Source organism: Ascidiella aspersa, chromosome 9, assembly GCF_963924565.1.
Source record: "Ascidiella aspersa chromosome 9, kaAscAspe10.2, whole genome shotgun sequence".
NCBI classification, from domain to species: Eukaryota; Metazoa; Chordata; class Ascidiacea; order Phlebobranchia; family Ascidiidae; genus Ascidiella; species Ascidiella aspersa.
Window position 1 is genome coordinate 19,098,716 of NC_139455.1, and position 18,817 is coordinate 19,117,532.

The following is an 18,817-nucleotide window of genomic DNA, read 5'->3' on the forward strand; positions in this document are numbered from 1 at the left end:
GGACAAGATCAGGCCTAAAGGCAAGAATATATCGAATATCATTAAATTTTGTCTAAATCGGTCGTTCCATACCCCCTACTGGGCACCTGGGCGAAGTTGGCGCGCTGGATTGGTTTTGGGCAATATCTCCAAAAGTTGTGACGATACAAAGTTGAAATTTCTACACAATCCTTATATTGCTTACATCTTTCCAGCAATCACACTTTTAACGAAAAAATATTAATATTCATTTTTATGAATATTAATATTCAGCTATATTAACACCTAATTTTCAAACTTTCTCGCTAATTTTTTCACGAAATAAACTACAAGACATACTCTTCAAAATGAGCCATCGCTTGTAGTCAATATCAATCGGGCCTTGCTTTAATATGCGATCAAAAATTTCATAACTGCTCAAATTCGACATATGGCCTTTCGATTTCAAATGCCCCAAATACCATCTAATATTCACGTTAGAGATCTGAAATTTTCACACACGCCTTATAATAGCTTCAGCAATCCAGCAATCACACTTCGCCCAGGTCTACTGGGCTGACGTGTATAAAAAAAAGTGTGGTACTTTTTTACTTTGTGTTTGCGGTTGCACGCAGCGATGTTACATTCCCAATATATATAGGTACACGTTGAGTCGATTAAGGAAAGTTAAGTCGATTCTTGAAACAAGATACAATGCAAGAGACCCCTCTGTATTTAACAAAGTCCCAAGAACATGCGTTAAACACTGGATGTCCACAATAGACTTTTTGAGAAACGAAGAAGAACAAGGTTAAGGAACGACTGCAAATAATGGCTTACCATTTGTGTCTGCTTGAAATAGATCTTTCGTACTTTTAGTTTTCAAGAGAGTCTCAAATTACCTTGGGTTAGGTTATTGAACGGGTGCGACTAATTTTTAAGTGGCTGTGAACATTGTTTTTAAGGTACGGCTTTGGTGAGGGACCGCAACTATTGCATCAAAGTACCACATGAATCGAAGTACAAATGTTCTGCTGTACATGAGTAGGCTATACTTTGAGAATCTGTTAGAGAAATTTGAGATATCGTTTTATCCCTCAAAACGCTGACTGTAAAGAGTTATCAATTACTGCGTTTTAAAAAGAGAGAAAATTTGGTACACTACACAAATCTAAGAAGCCGCTTTCACGCCCGGCTTTGAAAGATAACAGCTTTCATGCTCGAGGGCGTTCACAACTGTAACCATAAGCGTGGCTGACTCATAATTAATACGCGTCCAATGGCGTGGAATAAACGGCATACTGGCTTAACTTGCTTGTCAGGCGGCCAACAGGAAAACGAAAGGACCTCGTCCATCTGTTTTGTTCGAATTTGTTTGTTTTTACGGCGGACGCTATATCTACGTTACAAAGCGTCGTGTTGTCTTGATCCGGTCAAAAAGGCTTTCATTTGGTTTGCTGTTTGTTTCTAAACGCAGCAAAACAAAACGCTTCCATGGAAATCGAATATTCAATTTTTTGCCGCCCTTATTTGTTGCCGAAATTTTATGAAAAAAATAAAATTTATCTCGGAGTGATTTAACCCTCTTAGGGTACAAGGTACCATTTACACGTATTTATTTTTTCTCTTAAATGCGTTGCTGAACATTGAGATTTAAAATCGGAAGTGTTGTTTAAACAGGATCTAGTAAATGCTGGCAAATCCTGGTCAAGCAATATGTGACGTTTCCAACTATAGATTTCTTAAGTGTTCACCAAGGTAAATATCCGGTAGATTTTATTGCCATTCGTGACGAAAAAATACATTTGAACTCCCTCACTGTTAGATAGATATATGCCGGTTGATTCTGGTAGATTTTTTGCAATTTGCTAAGGTTGTTTATTTGGATATGCTAGCTTAGTTTTTTTTTTTTCAAATATGTTATTACCAACCTTATAGTTATTATAACGCCACGTCTTCTCAAGGGAAACCACCCACCACATGCCGCAATCTGGGTTAGGTTACAAGTGTCATAATTCGACCAAAACGATAAGTGAAACTAGATAGCCTAAAACAGAGAAAGGAAAATACGTCAAAGAAGATCAGATTACCAGTTTCCTGTTGGTAAAACAACAGATTGCTGCGAAAGCAAGCTTCCTGAAACTATCAAAGGGCACTTAGCCTCGTGTGGAGACCATAGCAAAGATAAGAAGGAAGCCAAAGCAAAGGCGTATTACCTGCAGGATATTGCATTTAACACATTGTTTTGAATATTGTGATGAGGGAACGCCGGGCTTCACAATGTCACCTACAAGCGCTTTAAAGGTTTCGCTTCGCAGCAGCAGTTATAAAAATAGCAAACATGCAAACAGAAAAACGTAGCGGGGGAATTCACCTGCGAATACGGTGTACCAGCCACGGATAATGAAAGATCAATATAAGGCTGTTCGGCTTGAGGACGTGTATTGTAGGATTTAAGGTTCTTTGACAACACTGTGCTGTGCAGGCGTAGTTCACAAATAGGTTTCGTTGTGCCCTTTTTTCTAAACGAGTTTCATAATGAATCAAAGAAGGCAAGCAAAGAAAAAGCAAACAAGGAAGTACAGGCTTTGCAAAGTTAAAAATACTGCTTTTGATTGCTGCAGTTGATAGGCGATTGTGTTCAAATTTTTAGTTGGCCTATTCGCTGATATGCCAACGAAAGTAAGGTGCGACCAATTTGTGAATGTTTATGAAAATATATAAAATTTAACAGGAGTCGTCCGAAAGCAGCGCAATGTAGATGTCTTGGATCAAAAGGAAATCAATGTGTTGTTTTAGGAATGACATTCTCGATCATAAACAGCCAGCCATAATGAATTGTTTGGATTTTCAGCACATATCCTTCCAATTCAATTTCAATTGAAGTGTCATTTAACGATTTTGGTCATATTTCGACATATAAAAAATGGTTTTGGTCTATATACTTAATCAGTGTTTACGTAAATATGCTCAATTAAACTGTTTTCGATTTGTTGTCTCACCTATGTTAATCGTGGGCTGTCATTTGCTTCTAAAACAAATCAGTGCAATCAAGTAATAGCCCACGTTGGGGAACCACTTATACAAAACAACTTCGCAAAAATAGCCGGACGTTTCGCCAGATTTCCTTTGAAAAGAGTGGTCTGAAAGTCTAAGTCGGCTAGTATGAAAGACACACACACACATATATGTGTTTATGAAGTCGGCTAGTATGGTTTTGAGAGCTGGTGGCCAGCAAAATACATAAAAGCAAAAGCGCTGTCGAGAATGATCACGTCCGAAGACAGTAACGCCCGCCACTAAAGACGGCGACAAATAGGTATAGCTTCCGGTTTGTTGCACAGCTAAATGCACGGACCGGCTGGCAATCATTCAGCTAAAATAGAATTCCGCAAACAGACGGTAAGATTAAGTCCAGTTATAGGTAGGAAAACAAAACAACAATAGTAAACATAGAGTGTAGAGTAGGCTAGAATAAGTATCACAAAATAGGAGAATCAATCACTTTTCTATCTAAAAGCAGTGGTTTTTAAAGTTTTTTTTATGTACGCCAGGAGTAAAATAGGGCACAAAGGTTCGGGATTTTGAAAATAGAATCATTTTTTAATGCATAAATTCAGTCTGCGTGCGCAAATCCGCAAAAAGGTTTTCGCGAATCGCTTAAAAACTGCAAACCACTCACATCTCCTTAAATAAGCCAAAATAAATACGTATAGAGGCCGACACCGCCATAAGGTGTATTATCTTCGAGTGTTTTTTCCACGAATAGCATATTGCCCCACAAACAGAACAGATTAGGCCTACCAACAGCTCAGATATCGGCAGTTAAGAGAAGGCCAATAAACTTGCGCCCATAGGCTGCAGTTAAAGCTAAAGTGTTCGTAAGCGGTGTCAGAGCGAACGTAGGATGTTGCGTTGTAGCGTAATGTGTTGGCTGTATACCGTCACTTCCGACCCTATGTGCATTTCAGAAGTGATTAAAGAAACGACGACGCCAGTTCCTGTTAGAATTCAGTCGCGGTTAGGAGGGTCAGGCAGCAAAGATATTTAAACTTAAAGCTTTATGACTTGGAAAGTTTGTCGGTCCTTCAAGGTCTATTAACTGGTGGATCCAAGATGGAAGTTTCTTTTGTTTTTTGATTACGTTTTTCCAATTTGTTGTGTAATAAATAAAGGTCTACAGGTCGGTATGCCCCCCAAAACAAGAACGTTTTGTACAATAAATCGTTTCCGTAGCGAGATCCTTTGAAATTCGGGATAAAGTAAACAGGCTTTTACAAATGTTACAAAATGTTGCTTTGTTACAAATATAACAAAATAAAGTTTCATTTCACAAATTGGAACGATGTTGTAAACAAGGGCATATCTTATAAGTTACGACGATATGGCAGTCGTGTTTGTAAGTATAGGCCTATATTATACCCTCTTTCGATTTGTTAAAAAGTGTCGCAACGTCCAAGAAAACCAGTTAATATGTTTGCACGCAAGTGTGAATCTCAGATTCAATAGTCTTTATAGTCTTCGAAGTTGCTGCTTGAGGAATCGGACATGCCCAAGGCGAAGACCACCGTTGCTGAACTGGAGAAGGCCGGCCAGGCGGCTGGCTTGCAAGTATGGCGGATCGAAGACATGGAACTGGCTCCCGTGTGCGCAACCCAACATGGAAACTTTTTCACCGGGGACTCCTACATCGTTCTACACACGATCCTAAACAGAGGTATTTAAGGGTTTAACTGTACGAACTAGTTAAGTACGCCTACCGCCTATATAGCACGTAGCCTTATATTTCTTTTAATCAGTCAGAGTTGAAACCCAACACATTTCTCTTGGCTTTTTTGGTGCATTTTTGGAATGTAACCTTCTACTCGCAGCAACAAATGTCAATTAATTCTTATTTAGTTGCATTGTTCCTACCATATAATAAACAGTGTTGTTTAAAACTCCAACGACTGAATACAGTATTCCAAACACTTAATCAAACATTCATTTTATTTTGCTAAACTTTTCGCGGTGCTATAAACAAGGAAGTATTTTCATGATTGTTTAAATCCAGTCGAGTCATCTATTATAATAACAATTTAAGCCCCGTCCAAGTAAACACTAATTACTAACACTAGTTGCCTTCAGACTTTAATTCAAGTTAGGGTTATTTTGCCTCTATGACTTTGGCTAAAAGTCTTTAGACGGGGTCTTTATAAGTGCTATCTTTTTATTGATAGGCGGAAAGTCGTATGATCTTCATTTCTGGTTGGGAAACGAATCAAGTCAGGACGAACGGGGTGCGGCCGCCATCTTGGCTACCCAGATGGACGACAAGTTGGGGGGTTTCCCGATCCAATACAGGGAAGTGCAAAACTACGAGTCGGCGACCTTCGCGGGATACTTCAAGAAAGGCATCAGTTACAAGGTTTAATTTGTGAAATCAAGGACTTAGGAAGAGCTTTTAATTTTATAGTAATTTTTACCCGTTGAAAGAAAATCATTTTCAGTCATAAGGCGTTTCCAGCCCAAAGGAGTCGCATATTGCGGCATGTGACTGTGCAAAGTATAATTTAGGAAAATATTATATAAACTTCATTGTTTAGCAATATATAAATCTCTTTTATATGCCTAATGCGTCACGAATCCTTTTAAATAAAGGCCAAATTAAACCAAACAAAGCAATTTTTTGCGCTTTTTGTAAGTTGGATTAAACTTCAGCTGTATACACTGCTATAGCAGACTGTTTTAAGATAAGTTGACGGTATGATGCAACTTTATAATGTCGTATTAAAAACAATTCTGCTTTCATCTTGCATAAATGCTGGAATTTCTCCTGATGTTGGCACGTGCGTTTTGGAAAGCTAATGTTTGACTTCTTGGTAACCGGTCTGTGAAATTTTGTAACTTGGCTGTTTAATTTTGTTAGTACAGCAATAAACCTTATTTTTCATGTAAAACACGTCACACCACGCAGCGTCAACCTTGTCAATGGGCTGTTGACGACAAATGGTTTTGATACAATACGCTGTAACAGGTTATACAGCGTGATATGAGAGACATTTCCTTTCGACGACATGTGGCATTCCATTATGATTTGGCCAAATGACAAACACGGCTGTATAGTTAATACGGTATTTGCTTTCACTCTAGAATTGGGCGATACTGTGGACTGTTCCTGGTGCAATTAAAGGCTGTTACCACACCTGTTGTTATACCTTTTCACCACGTTTACCCTAATTTGCATTTAAGCGAACGTTTACATTGATCAATTTTCACCCTTTTGTAAACGTTTTGCGAAAACAGAGACGCGTATGATTTCCCTAAAACAATACTTTATAAAATGTTAACGCATTTACCAGTTTAAAATGACTAGTCCACCTACGTATATAAGAACACTACAGCGCAGCGTTGCCGTATAGCACGCTTGATTTCCCGATAAACTTTCTAAGGCCCAGATCAACGAGGAAAACGGATACACCTTCCACTATTGTTTTTATCAACCTCTGCGATGGTAAGGCGTCACACTTAAGCCTGCATATTCAGCTCGAAGGCACTATTATATTATTATGTCACAAAGATTCAATTTTTACCAAAGTTGTTTCTGTACCTATAGTGGCCAAACTTGTAAGAAGTACAGATAAAATCACAATGCCTCCAGCGTACGTTAAAAACGACACCGAACCGTTCGACCTTAACGGGATTCCCAACCGATGTAATCTACTGTTGTGGTTAAGGCAAACGCCGCCTAAAGATCACAGTGTACTGTCTTTGCACCCCATCCGTAAGAAATCAGTGCAGTTCTAAGCTAAAAGGTCTACGACAATCAGTGCATTCAAAGGATCAAAAAGTCCGACTTTTAGACTTCGAGGTCTTGGACAATGCATTAATTTGCATTAACACATGTGCATAAGAAGATTAAGTTTAACAATACTTGACCCAACCAAACCCAAATAATGTGCGATAATTTAATAATTATAACCCTTCAGGCCCCAATACCTCAATTTGTAGCGTAATAATCTTAAATACAATGGACGAGAAACCATCTTATGACCATCCGAGTTTGGGCTTTTTTCCCCAGCATTTAAAGAATTATTAAAATAACGCACATTTGGGTTAGGATTCGGGTTAGCGTTAGGGTTTAGATGGGTCAAGTGTTATTAATCCTATCTCATATTTTTTGTTATCTTTTCTGAACTTTTTATGAATATTTTTAATTTATCTACGCCGGGAGTTTAAATCAGTGCATTGCGAGGACCTCAAGGTCTAAAAGTCTAGACTTTTCTGCCATTGGATGTCCTGATTGTCGTAGACCTTTTTGCTTAGAAATGCACTGATTTCTAACGGATCGGGTGATCTTTGGCATGTAAATCTGCAAGATAAATCTGCGATTGAAAAGCGCTGTAGCTCTGCCTGACAATAGCGTTCGGCACTTGGATGTTCAGTGTTGCATGTAGGGTTAGCCTACGATTATTTCACGCTGTAACTACCTCTGTACCAGAGTTGTAAACAAGTCAACAGCTTAAGTCCGAGACGATTAAATTGGTAAATAACTGATGTTGAAGTCAGGTATTTTTTAATAAATTTTAGTCCCTATACCTAAGGCATCGTCGTAGCCAGTCAAATCGTTAGCATTAAACTTTTTACACCATTAAATGTGATTACCTAATTTCATTGCAGTGTTTGTATTACATCGCAACCACCCAAAACATTTTTAAGTAAACACCCAATTTTACCAAAAATGTATCACAGTAAATCACCTAATTTCACCCCTCATTTGTCTAGTTTTTTTGTCCAAAAGATTGAAAGTTAAGATAAAGAATTACACAAAGATTCGTTTCAAAACAGACTTACTTCAGGTCGTTCATTCTGGCTTAATTACACCGCTTAAATCGATTCAAGATTTCAAGTGTATTCTCCTAAAATTAAACACGTCTAAACTTACTTTACTTTACAGAAAGGAGGAATCGCCTCTGGATTTAAGCACGCCAAGACTAACGTGAGCGACGTTAAGCGACTCTTGCACGTCAAGGGCAGAAGAATGGTGCGAGCCACAGAGGTCGAAATGAGCTGGAAGAGTTTCAACCAGGGAGACATTTTCATTGTCGAAGTCGAAAACGTAAGGCGTTTGTAAAACTATTTATTACCGCCGAACCATCATTCGTTTCGCGCAAAATATACTAAACTCTATATATATATATTATATAACTACGTCTGACCTGTGTAGCATAATAAACGCGCTGTTTTTAATGTAAACGATGTAATAACAGTTTTTGTTTATTGCTTTAAATAAGTGCACGCTTGCCTAAGTATTACAATTACATAATCTCAAAATTAAGATGTTAAGAAGAAAAGTATAATGACAAAAGGATTTGTACACACATAAATTGAAGACAAATGTTCTGAGAAATTAATTCCGACCTTTGTAATATGCTCCATACAGTAGCAAACCTAAACAATATAGGCTAGACATCGCGTTTCAACAAAGTGACGAATTGTGTACTTAGCACGCCGAAAGGTCGCCTTTCTTATGATCTAGAGTTGAGAACCGGTTCGGCAAAAGTGCACCATTATTTCAGGCAGGTGGCCTTTCAACGGAGGCGGATTTAGAAATAGTTTAAAAAAGCACGCAAGTCGATTAGGTAACTTCCCCGGTGAGCTTATTTCAGTGGCACCAAGTCGCCAATTTAACATCACCCAAAGTCAACCTGCAATTGTTTGGTCGAGTTTTGTTCAATTAGCAGATCAGGTTTTTTAACGAAAGTAAGCGGTTTCCCTAATATCCAAGTGCGGTTTGCTTTTAAAAATGTGACTCGAAATTCCACACGTTGCAGTTAACAACTGCGAATTGTTTTTCATCTATAGCCTACTATGCATGAATAGTAGACCATCTATTCATCACCGATGCATTATTAACCTCATTGCGAAAATAGGTTCGAAATTTCAATCAAAGGCTTGAAAGCCGCTGACAATTGCGTATATGTTAATGAACACAACGCACTCGCATGGCATTTCCCTATAACGTGCTTTGTGGCCATGACCAAACCATCACGCGGTGGCCTTAACATTAAAATATCTTTCTGTTCACACTGGATTTAAATTTGATTTTTAAAATGATCCAATCAACGACAAGCAAAAAGGTTTAATTTGCAATTAAGGGATAGGCGTCGTGAACGTAATATCCCATTTCTAGCCCATACAAAAAGCATTGCGTCATAGTGCCTTTTTCTATACATTATACAACTATAGCGGCTACTAGGAGTTCGACAACTTTCGGGGACTCGAGTATTGTCTTTTCGTTTTACGTGACGACTGAGTTGAGTAATTGTATATATTAAGGCCGTGTATCAACTATATATTGTTCACAAATTCGCTTCCCATATCCGAAGTAAAATGAAAGCCCAATATATTTACTGTCGAAGGGGGTTTTAAAGCGATCGGATCGTAAGTTTGGCTTTAACTGTTTTCTTGAAAAACAGTATTCTACTTCGACTAACAGCAGTATTTGTTATCAAAAAATCGAACGATGGCACAACGATTTGTGGCCGAGTACTCAACGAGTAACTGCGAAATGCCCATCTTCCTTGAGTGAATATGAAGATAAATTTTATGAACCTCAATATCACCGCAACCACCGTTGCTAGAACATGTATTTTTTCCTCGCAGGACATCTACCAGTGGAACGGCAGCATGAGCAACAAGTGGGAACAACTTAAGGCGTGCGAGTTCGTCAATAACATTAAGAACGAAGAGAAGGGAGGCAAGGGAAAGATCCACATCATCAACGAGGGCGAAGGAATCCCGGCCAAAATGATGAAGGTGAGTGTGTGTAGCAGGGCTGCGGGGTCGATTAAAATAACCCGACTCCGGCCAAATGTGCGATTTCGTCGAATCTTGTGCCCGGATTCGACTCTGCAACCTGTATTTCACCCATTTACGTGAAGCAAATAAGGTGATTAATGAGCAATCCACTCATGGGCTATCATATAAGTCATCCAACCACAATACATGATTTAGAAATATTGCAACACTTGCTATTACACTTTAACAATTTGTATAGTTTGCTGCCTTATCAGTTTCGAAATTTGGTAATGCACATGCGCACGTCGGACTCGGGACTCGGGTTATTTCATACAGTCCTACTCGAGTAAGTCCCGAGTCCGACTCCGACTCCTCACCCTGGTGTAGGCTATAGGTAACGGGTATAGGTACAATTACGATTACGTGCATCGGATAAACGGCGCCGCTCGAAATGTAACGCTAAGGCGACTAAAAATTCCCATATGGTTATCAATTTCTTTCCGTGGTAACAAAATTGGGGACCATAATGGGAACACAATGCGAATTCCCAGAAGAGACCATTTCCTGCGCATTTTGCCGTTTTTCGATTTAGTTGTCAATGTCGAATTTATATGGAGACACACACAGAAAAAATAGTGCTTGTTACATTTATCTTTGCTTAAAATCCTCTTCATTATCTCGTTTGTTAAACTTCCGAGTATAATATTCAGTCTGCCAAATTTTACAGACGCCATTATTATGCTTGTTCTAAAGTCAAAAAAATTAAAGTCAAAAAAAAAAAAAAAAAAATAAATAAAATAAAATTACTGATGTACAGTACGGTATCGGATTGCCAGAAATGTTTTTTTTTACAATATCCGGCGATCGGTGCGCATCTAAACCTAAATTTTTTTAAAGTTGGCATTGGCCAATTTATTGCAATAAATCTAGTTTCCTCAATGTTAATTGTGGCGAAAAACGCCTCATTTTTTCCGTGTCATACTGTGATTGATGCATGTCCTTTTTCTTGAGGGATGTCATACAAAATCACTGTCGTAGGCTCAGGCGGCCACTATTGTTGCTCAAACCGATGGGTTACTTATAGAAATAAAATACCAAGTTATGGCAATCCCTAATGGACACTTGAACGACTAATTGCAACCGCACTTGACCTATTGAACGTTGATTAAACTTGCCATTTTTTGCGCCTAGGCCCTCTCGGGCACGCCGGCCGACATTGGCCCCGAAATTGCCGACGACGACTCGATGCAAAAGCAAGCGAAGCGACCTGCCGTGCTTTACCATGTTTCGTCCGACACTGGCAAGTTAATTGTGAAGAAGGTGGCCGACGCCCCATTCCAACAGAAGGACCTCATCTCTGGCGACTGCTTCATCGTGGACGATGGGAGTAACAGGATGATTATGGTCTGGAAGGGTAAGTGTATAACAATTGGAACGGTTAAAACGCGAATAGCTGTTGTTAGCAAGTCACTTTTTGAATGACTTCAGTGTGGAGATGGCAATCGCAAAACACATTAGGTCAATTCGTTTGACGAAAATACGAACGTTTAGACGTTCTTTACTTAGTGAACGTAATAAAAATACTCACCACACCTATATGTATGTTGTTTGTTTGCAAAAAATCCCACAAACATTTTAGCAAAATCAATAATAGACGCTAGACGGTCACGGTATTCCCGAGGTCGAGAGGTGAAATCTCGCCACCGGTTAGGCTTACTGTGGTATATAAACTAATTGCCTCAAAATACTATTAGGATAAACTGCTATTCAGGGTAAATTATCGTTTTAGCTATATACGTGATGCACGATGTAGGCTAAATACTGGTTTGTTGCGACGCAGGCAAGCTTGCCAGTAAGGACGAGAGAAGTGGGGCAATGAAGAACGCCTCCGACTTCGTAAAGGAGAAGAAATATCACGCTTCGACCAAGATACAGGTTTGTTTTGTTTTTCTTGCTTTTTAGGAATAAAAATCGAAGTAAGAAATTAACCTGTAAGCAGTAATCAGGTTCATGTATAGTCTTTTAGTTGTATAAGACAAACATACTCCACACCAACTGCGCCTTCATTAGCAATTAAAAATTCCAAAGCATTTATCTCGCACGTTTGACTAATTTATTCTGTATGCTATTTAGTTTGATCTTAATCGCCACAAGAGCGAAAATTCAACCAAAATGGTTGTTTTTCGTCCATCGGGCAAAGCCAGATTCTTATATTCGAAATAGTCTGATGTATCTGTGAGTAAAAGGCTTAACCCAGCGTTCTGGCGCAGTGCATGGCCGAGGGAGCCGAAAGCGTGCTCTTCACTCAGTTCTTTAAAGATTGGAAGAAAAAGGATCAGGCCGAAGGACTTGGAAAGACTTTCTCGAAGAACAAGATCGCAAAGATCGACAAGGTACAATACACGTAATGGGCTTTTTTCAACTTTAGAATTAACATTTAGCAATACGTTAAACTATTATTTATAAACCGCATATTTATATTTAGAACTTGAATATTTAGGATCTTGTTTGATTTTGTCAAACGAACAATGTATTTTGCAGCAAGATACTCATATATCAAATAAAATTCAAACGTTGTTTTAACATGCTGTTCCACTTTTGATATATTTCTTCTGCTTGTAGCAACGGTTCAACGTTAAGAATCTTTATGAGAAGCCAAAATTCGCCGCCCAACAAGGAATGGTCGACGACGGGTCTGGCAAGGTAAACAAAATACATTGTTTTTTAATTCCATTTCTACCTCGCTGTAGATACATTGGTGCCAAAACCACTGTAAGGGTGTACGTAAACCTATACGTAAGTTGTTTATTTTAATTAAATGCGAAAATGTTAACTTAAAATAACATCGAACGTAACATATGATGATGACCGTATCCTGTAGCGCTATAGCGAACTATAGCTTATGCCTTCGAAAATGTATATAAATCTAAGTCTTAATAAATGCTGTGCGACGTGTGCGACTGCGTCCACCTAACAATTTCCTCAATTCCATCATGTTATTGAAGCATCGTTGAGACAACAGTTTGTAAAGACGTTGGTCAGTACATATTTCAAAATTTAATTTTTTTACAGGTCGAAGTTTGGAGGATCGAAGGTAACCAAAAGGTGCCGGTTAAGAAGCAGGACTATGGCAAGTTTTACGCTGGCGACTGCTACATAATTTTGTACACGTACACGCCAAGAAACAGGGAAGAGTACATCATTTACTACTGGCAGGGACAAGATTCGACCAAGGATGAGGTAAATCATTTCGACCGATTGAATTACAGAGCGATATAGTCGCGAAACATGAAACAATAATTTAAAAAAAGAAAGGAAGAAATTGCAGGCAACAGTATATCCTTTTTTGTTATATTTACGGATTCTTTGACTATAAGCTTAGCTGGTGTTTTGTTTTAGACAATTATACTAAAGGTTTTTGTAAATAAAGTTTTGCTGCAATTTATTGCCACTTAATTTTTATAAACTGCAAAATGTGAACCAACTAATGGTTTAAGGATTTGTGTTGTGATTTTTTGTTTTTTATATTTAGGAATTTTCACAAAGTTTGTTTTGCCTTATTGCGTCATTCAATTCATATGTTGGTTTAAGTTGTTTTGTTTTTATACAGTCATATCAGACCTGTCTATTTATTCATCTATAGATTGCCACATCCGCGTTTCTTGCTACACAGCTTGATGACGAGTACGGTCAACGACCTGTTCAAGTCAGAGTTGTACAAGTAAGCCACCAACTTTAAACTAAATCAACGTCTGTCTCTTTATAAAATCGCATTTTTTTCCTAATGCTATGTTTTTGTGTCGCCGCTACTAAAGTCGATTAAATATATACGACTCAAATTTGGTTACGAAACATTTACGAGAAACTCGATGGTTAATGTACTAAATGTGTGAGGTGGCCATCCCTAAAAAATACGCCTATAATAATACTTTATACTAAACTTAACAAACTTCTTTGGGTCATTGGTCATCTTTTCATTATACTTCAGGGAAAGGAACCGGCGCATATGATGGCAATCTTCAACCGTCCTTTGCTGATCACCAGCGGTGGTTATTCCAAGGACGCCGGTGCCAACGTTGGGGTCACCAAAGTCGCTTTATACCAGGTAATAAGCCGTTTTCGTCGGGTATTATCGAGTCGGAATACTTTTATTGCTCTGTTACATAAATTCTTGTTAACTTGTTAAATGCAGTTCAGAGAAACACGGTAATTTTCACGTTTGCCGGTTAATTACAAACAACGCTGGGTCACGGTAAGAAGCATCAAAGTGGTAGCTAAGAACTAATTGTTACTGATCAGGATACATGAATAAATTTGCAAAATAAAGATAATACATCTGATTAATCGACAAATTAGGATGGAAAAAGAAATACCTGGTTATTTATCGGCTATTACTTGAATCTAAGAAATATCCAAAAGGAACTTTTCTAGGTTTATTGACACACAAGCACCAAAATGTCAGGGTCTTCAAAAATAGATTACTTTGTAAACCTTAAAAAGGGGAAACTAACGCTTGTTGGTGTATGTCTGTGAAAGAACTTCATTAGGTTGTTTTCTGCCAAATCCAGTGATGACAGTACTTAAAATATGTTTTCAAACAAAATATATACCGGCAAACAATTTTCAAAACCCTGACATCCAACTGTTTCCAAAACTTTCGCAGGTTCGTTCCACCAGCTTTGGCGCGAGCAAAGCGATTCAGGTTGAAACGTCGGCGACGGCGCTCAACTCAAACGACGCCTTCGTGCTCAAGGACGACACCAAGTGCCATATCTGGATTGGGCGTGGCGCCAACGATATCGAAGTTGCTTCGGCGCGTCATATCGCAGGTCAGTTACTCGATTAGCGACCGACCTTAAAAATAAGGCGGTAAGTCTTGTTCTTAATATGAACATTTTATTGTTTGGTTTTTTATAAGAGAGGTTTTATTAATCTGGTGAATGACAGGATATTTTTATTTTATACTGGTAACCATGACTGATGTTTAGTATTTTATATATTTTGGCCACTTCTAATTTGCATTTTACTGTTTGATAAAGAAAGCAAACTGTTTTCCAACTTTTTTATCATAAAACTTAATATTTATCAAAATATTTTATTTTTAGCTTTGTTTAAAATCTGACATCATATCAAGGATAGTTTTCTCATTGTTTGGTTTTCCTGAATTCGCTAAATAGCTTTATTCTGTGCCCTGTTTTTTTTAACTGCTAGCGTTTTATAAAAAGGTAAACACGATGGACGCATTACCTTTTTTTTATTTTCAACTGTGCTATGCTTAAGCTGAAGGCTTTGCATAATAAATTAAACTGAATTTGTTTATCGATTTAAAAAAAATGTTTTCTTAGAAGCGAGCCGCACTTCATATTGAGTACGGTAGTTCAATAAAAAGCCACATAGAGTAAATTAACGCCTGGCGTATTTCTTTTTCAACCACGCCGCAGTACGCGGAGTAAATTGTTGCGGGGTCACAACACATATAAGTTTTTAAATAGCATGGTCACCAATGTTGGGTAATGTAGAGTTTTAACAAACAGGGCTCTTTAAAACAATTGTAACAGCCACAAATTTATCGTGGTTTGCATATTTATAGCAGTAATACTCTAAAAAAAGGGTCGGAGACTCGAAGTTTTCAATCTTTTGTATAGATATTTGATGTTAACCAACTTCCTATGAGTCTTAGTTTTTTAAGCTGAACTTTAGATCTAAAATGAAAATTTTATTCTATGTTTAACCTTCCTCTATTGGGTGAACCTTGTCTTGTGATATTTCGCGAAAGAGACTTAGTGGTAAACAATTGATATTCATACTCAATTAAAGCGTTTTGTCCTTCCTTAGATATATCGACCATAGCTTATTTCCAGGATATCACACCATGCGCTCAATTCTTATTCCTTTCCCATTTTCGTTTGACTTTTTAGGCGAGCTTTCGTCCCAAAGCCACAAGGAGGTGAACGAAGGCTCTGAAAGCCCCGACTTCTGGAGTGTGCTCGGAGGAAAGAAGGATTACGCTTCCAGCCCGCGAATGGAAGACCTGGATTCTAACCCGCCGCGACTATTTGCTATCTCCAACGCTAAAGGTCGGTCTACCATCGTTATAGGGTAACCCAAGATCTTTGACGTGCAAGCCATTTTAGACAAAGAGTCACAACCGAATGGGTTTGCAAAGCCAAATGTCAAGCACCAGTTTTGTAAGGACCTACAAACCCCCTTAAATGTTAAGTTGCTTGTACTAACAGAATGTAGCAAGCATTGGCGTCTGGCTGTTTCTCGACTCGCTTATATCTTATCCTGTGTAGCTCAGTTGGTTTAGCGACCGTACCGGTATAACCGGAGGTCATGAGTTCGAACCTTACTGCAGTATAGTTGTATTTTTAAACTGCCTTTTATAATTGATCGACCTATTCGGTTTGTTTACTGTTTCCAAAACTTGCACTGCAGCCGTAAAGATTCAGAAGTTGGTTCGGGTAAATATATACTTATTGCAGGTACGCCTTAAAAATATTTTTTTCCAAGCCATGTCCTATTTCATCAAACCATCCCGTCAATTCCTTAAATGGTTTAAAACTAAGATTTCAGTTGAATATGTGTTCGTTACATCGAACGATAATCTCAGGTTTCCTAACGTTACTTGTTTGAGACGTTCGTTTATGACATAACTTTGTGACGTCATCTCTGAAATTTTCCATGCATTCTGATAAAGAAAACTTTTCTACTTTTATCCCTGCAGTAATTACCCATTTCAGACTTGTTTATTGGAAAATTTAATAAATATAATCCCTGTATTTTCATTAGCGTGTGATCGCCATATGACAAGAGCGTTTGTGTTAAATTACTGAAGTTAGACAGTTGCGCTGGTCCTGCGGCGCGTTATTAAAAAAAACGCTTGAGTTTTGCCAATTATTAAGCACTGCTGAACAGTGTGTACACTTTCACGTGTCTATGTTGAGTGTCAAGGACGTGGTGCGTTATAAACATGCTAATAATATAATTTGTTGCCTTGTAGGAAACGTCACAGTTGAGGAAGTTCCCGGAGATTTCACCCAGAGTGACCTTGAAACCGATGACGTAATGATGTTGGATGCCTGGGATAAAGTTTTCATTTGGATTGGCAATGGCGCCAACGACGAGGAAAAAAAAGAGGCGCCCAGGTAAGCATTTTAATAACAATAGAACCTGCTAGACTAGAGGAAAATGTATCTGCATTGCAAAACACCTGTCAATAACTGAGGCATGCACGGCCAGCCGAAAACTGCCAACTGTGCTTTATATTTAATACCAGATTAAGTTACAAGCTCGCTATAGGCTTTTATCGGGTCACCATGGTAAAATGGACACGTCAGAGTTACTAACAGGGATGGAACCAGAATATTTGTTCTATGTACCAGACGCATACGGCCTTTTGTATGGAAAAATCTATAAGTTTGATAAAATGTGAGTTTTTGGGATCATAAAGACTAAACTTTATTTGCATATTTAATCATTAGTTTGCTGGACAACATTAGGCTTCTGAAAAAGATCTTACGACGTTTGTGTTTTTCGAGAAACAAAAATGTTGGATCCACCTTTCAACTAATGAATATTTGAGTATATACTTATTTCAATACAATCGCAACAGGGTGCAACTGACCCTGGCTTTGTTAATATATATTAAACTTTTTAGCGCTTTTACTATTAAATAGTACGGTATATAACCTATAAGCCTGTGTTTGTCAATTAAAAAATCAATTAAACTAAATATGATTATTTATTCGTAAAAATATGCATCACGTGCAAAAAGTTTCAATATTTACAAACAAATAGTACAGTTAGTTACGCAATTATCAGGCAGCTATATTCAATGGATAACACATTATAGTGAATGACTTGACTGATGAACTATAAGGTCCTATTTTTAACTAATTCAACTAGACTAAATTAAATTTATAATACATTGATCTGTATTTAGCCTATGTCGTTTAGACCAGTGTTTATTAAACTTTTTAAATGTTGTACACCCCTACCAGAACACCAAATTTAGGCTAATTCACCTAAATCCAAAATTGATATAACTGTAATAAATATACCTGTGCGTGATAGGCATGATATACAAGAACAAGTTGTGGGGTTAACATTGTTGTTGCACTGCATTTGGCCTAACATTCACGAATAGTGATGTTTGATTTTTTAGATCCGTTTAAGTTTTTAATTGGCTATAAACAGCGATTTAAAAAAATTATTCACCCATCTCAATTTTTTGCAAAAACTTATTCAACCTCCGGTAGAACATTAACCAGTTAAATAACCTTGTTTTTTCAGACAAATGACTTAACTCAAACTGACGTATTTTTTGAAATATGGTCAAAATGGTTTGATAGCCCGAAACACGTAAAACAGCTTTGTAATAGTTCAACATTGATTTTTAAACCAATAACTAATTCACCTGTTTTAGTATTGATGTAACGAAAGTCTTTAAATGGTTATTTTCGCAACACTAGGAGAAATATAACTTTCCAGGGTGCCTATCACTTAATGCAATATTTTTACCTCTCGCAGCCTTGTCAGGGAATACATCGCTAAGGATCCGCGAGGCCGCGACCAGGACTGCACGATCTTCAAAATCAAAATGGCCGCCGAACCTGTGACCTTTACCGGCCTATTTCCATCCTGGGACCGAAAGTTGTACGAACAGAGGACCAGCTATGCTGAACGAATGCAGAAGCTGTGCTTGTAGAGCGCTGCTAGCTATCAGGAGAGTTACGGACATCATTTAATCAGCAATCGCGAAGTTGTATTCTGTAATTATACCGCGCTTATATAGGCTACGCCCTGTGAAATGTTTTCGGCCCTGGCATTCGGGTTTGTTAAACTACTTATCTGACTTGAAGCTACACTGCGATGAACTACTATGCTTTAAAAGGCCAGACACTATTCAACACACAGGAATATTATACAGTATTTCAACGCTCTCAAAATACCTATAATTCGGCGTTGTTTGGCAGTACCAGCACTGTAGGCCTACTCTATAGAATATGCCAGGCCCATACCGCTTTGGCATACGTATTTGTTTTTTTAAATTGCTTTAAATTGAAAAATTGAACGC

The 18,817-nt window shown here is 38.1% G+C and overlaps 1 protein-coding gene across 1 annotated transcript; it reads left to right on the top strand.

The window, feature by feature from the left end:
- Nucleotides 1–3,445: 3,445 nt before the first annotated feature.
- LOC146133439 (gelsolin-like) lies at nt 3,446–18,817 on the top strand. The gene is made up of 15 exons (XM_083396475.1): nt 3,446–4,675; nt 5,178–5,365; nt 7,895–8,056; nt 9,604–9,756; nt 10,930–11,152; nt 11,579–11,673; nt 12,009–12,131; nt 12,361–12,441; nt 12,811–12,978; nt 13,382–13,459; nt 13,727–13,843; nt 14,402–14,567; nt 15,657–15,815; nt 16,742–16,886; nt 18,271–18,817. Exons 1-15 carry the CDS (start codon nt 4,507–4,509, stop codon nt 18,446–18,448), a joined length of 2,205 nt encoding a protein of 734 aa, XP_083252601.1. The 5' UTR covers nt 3,446–4,506; the 3' UTR covers nt 18,449–18,817.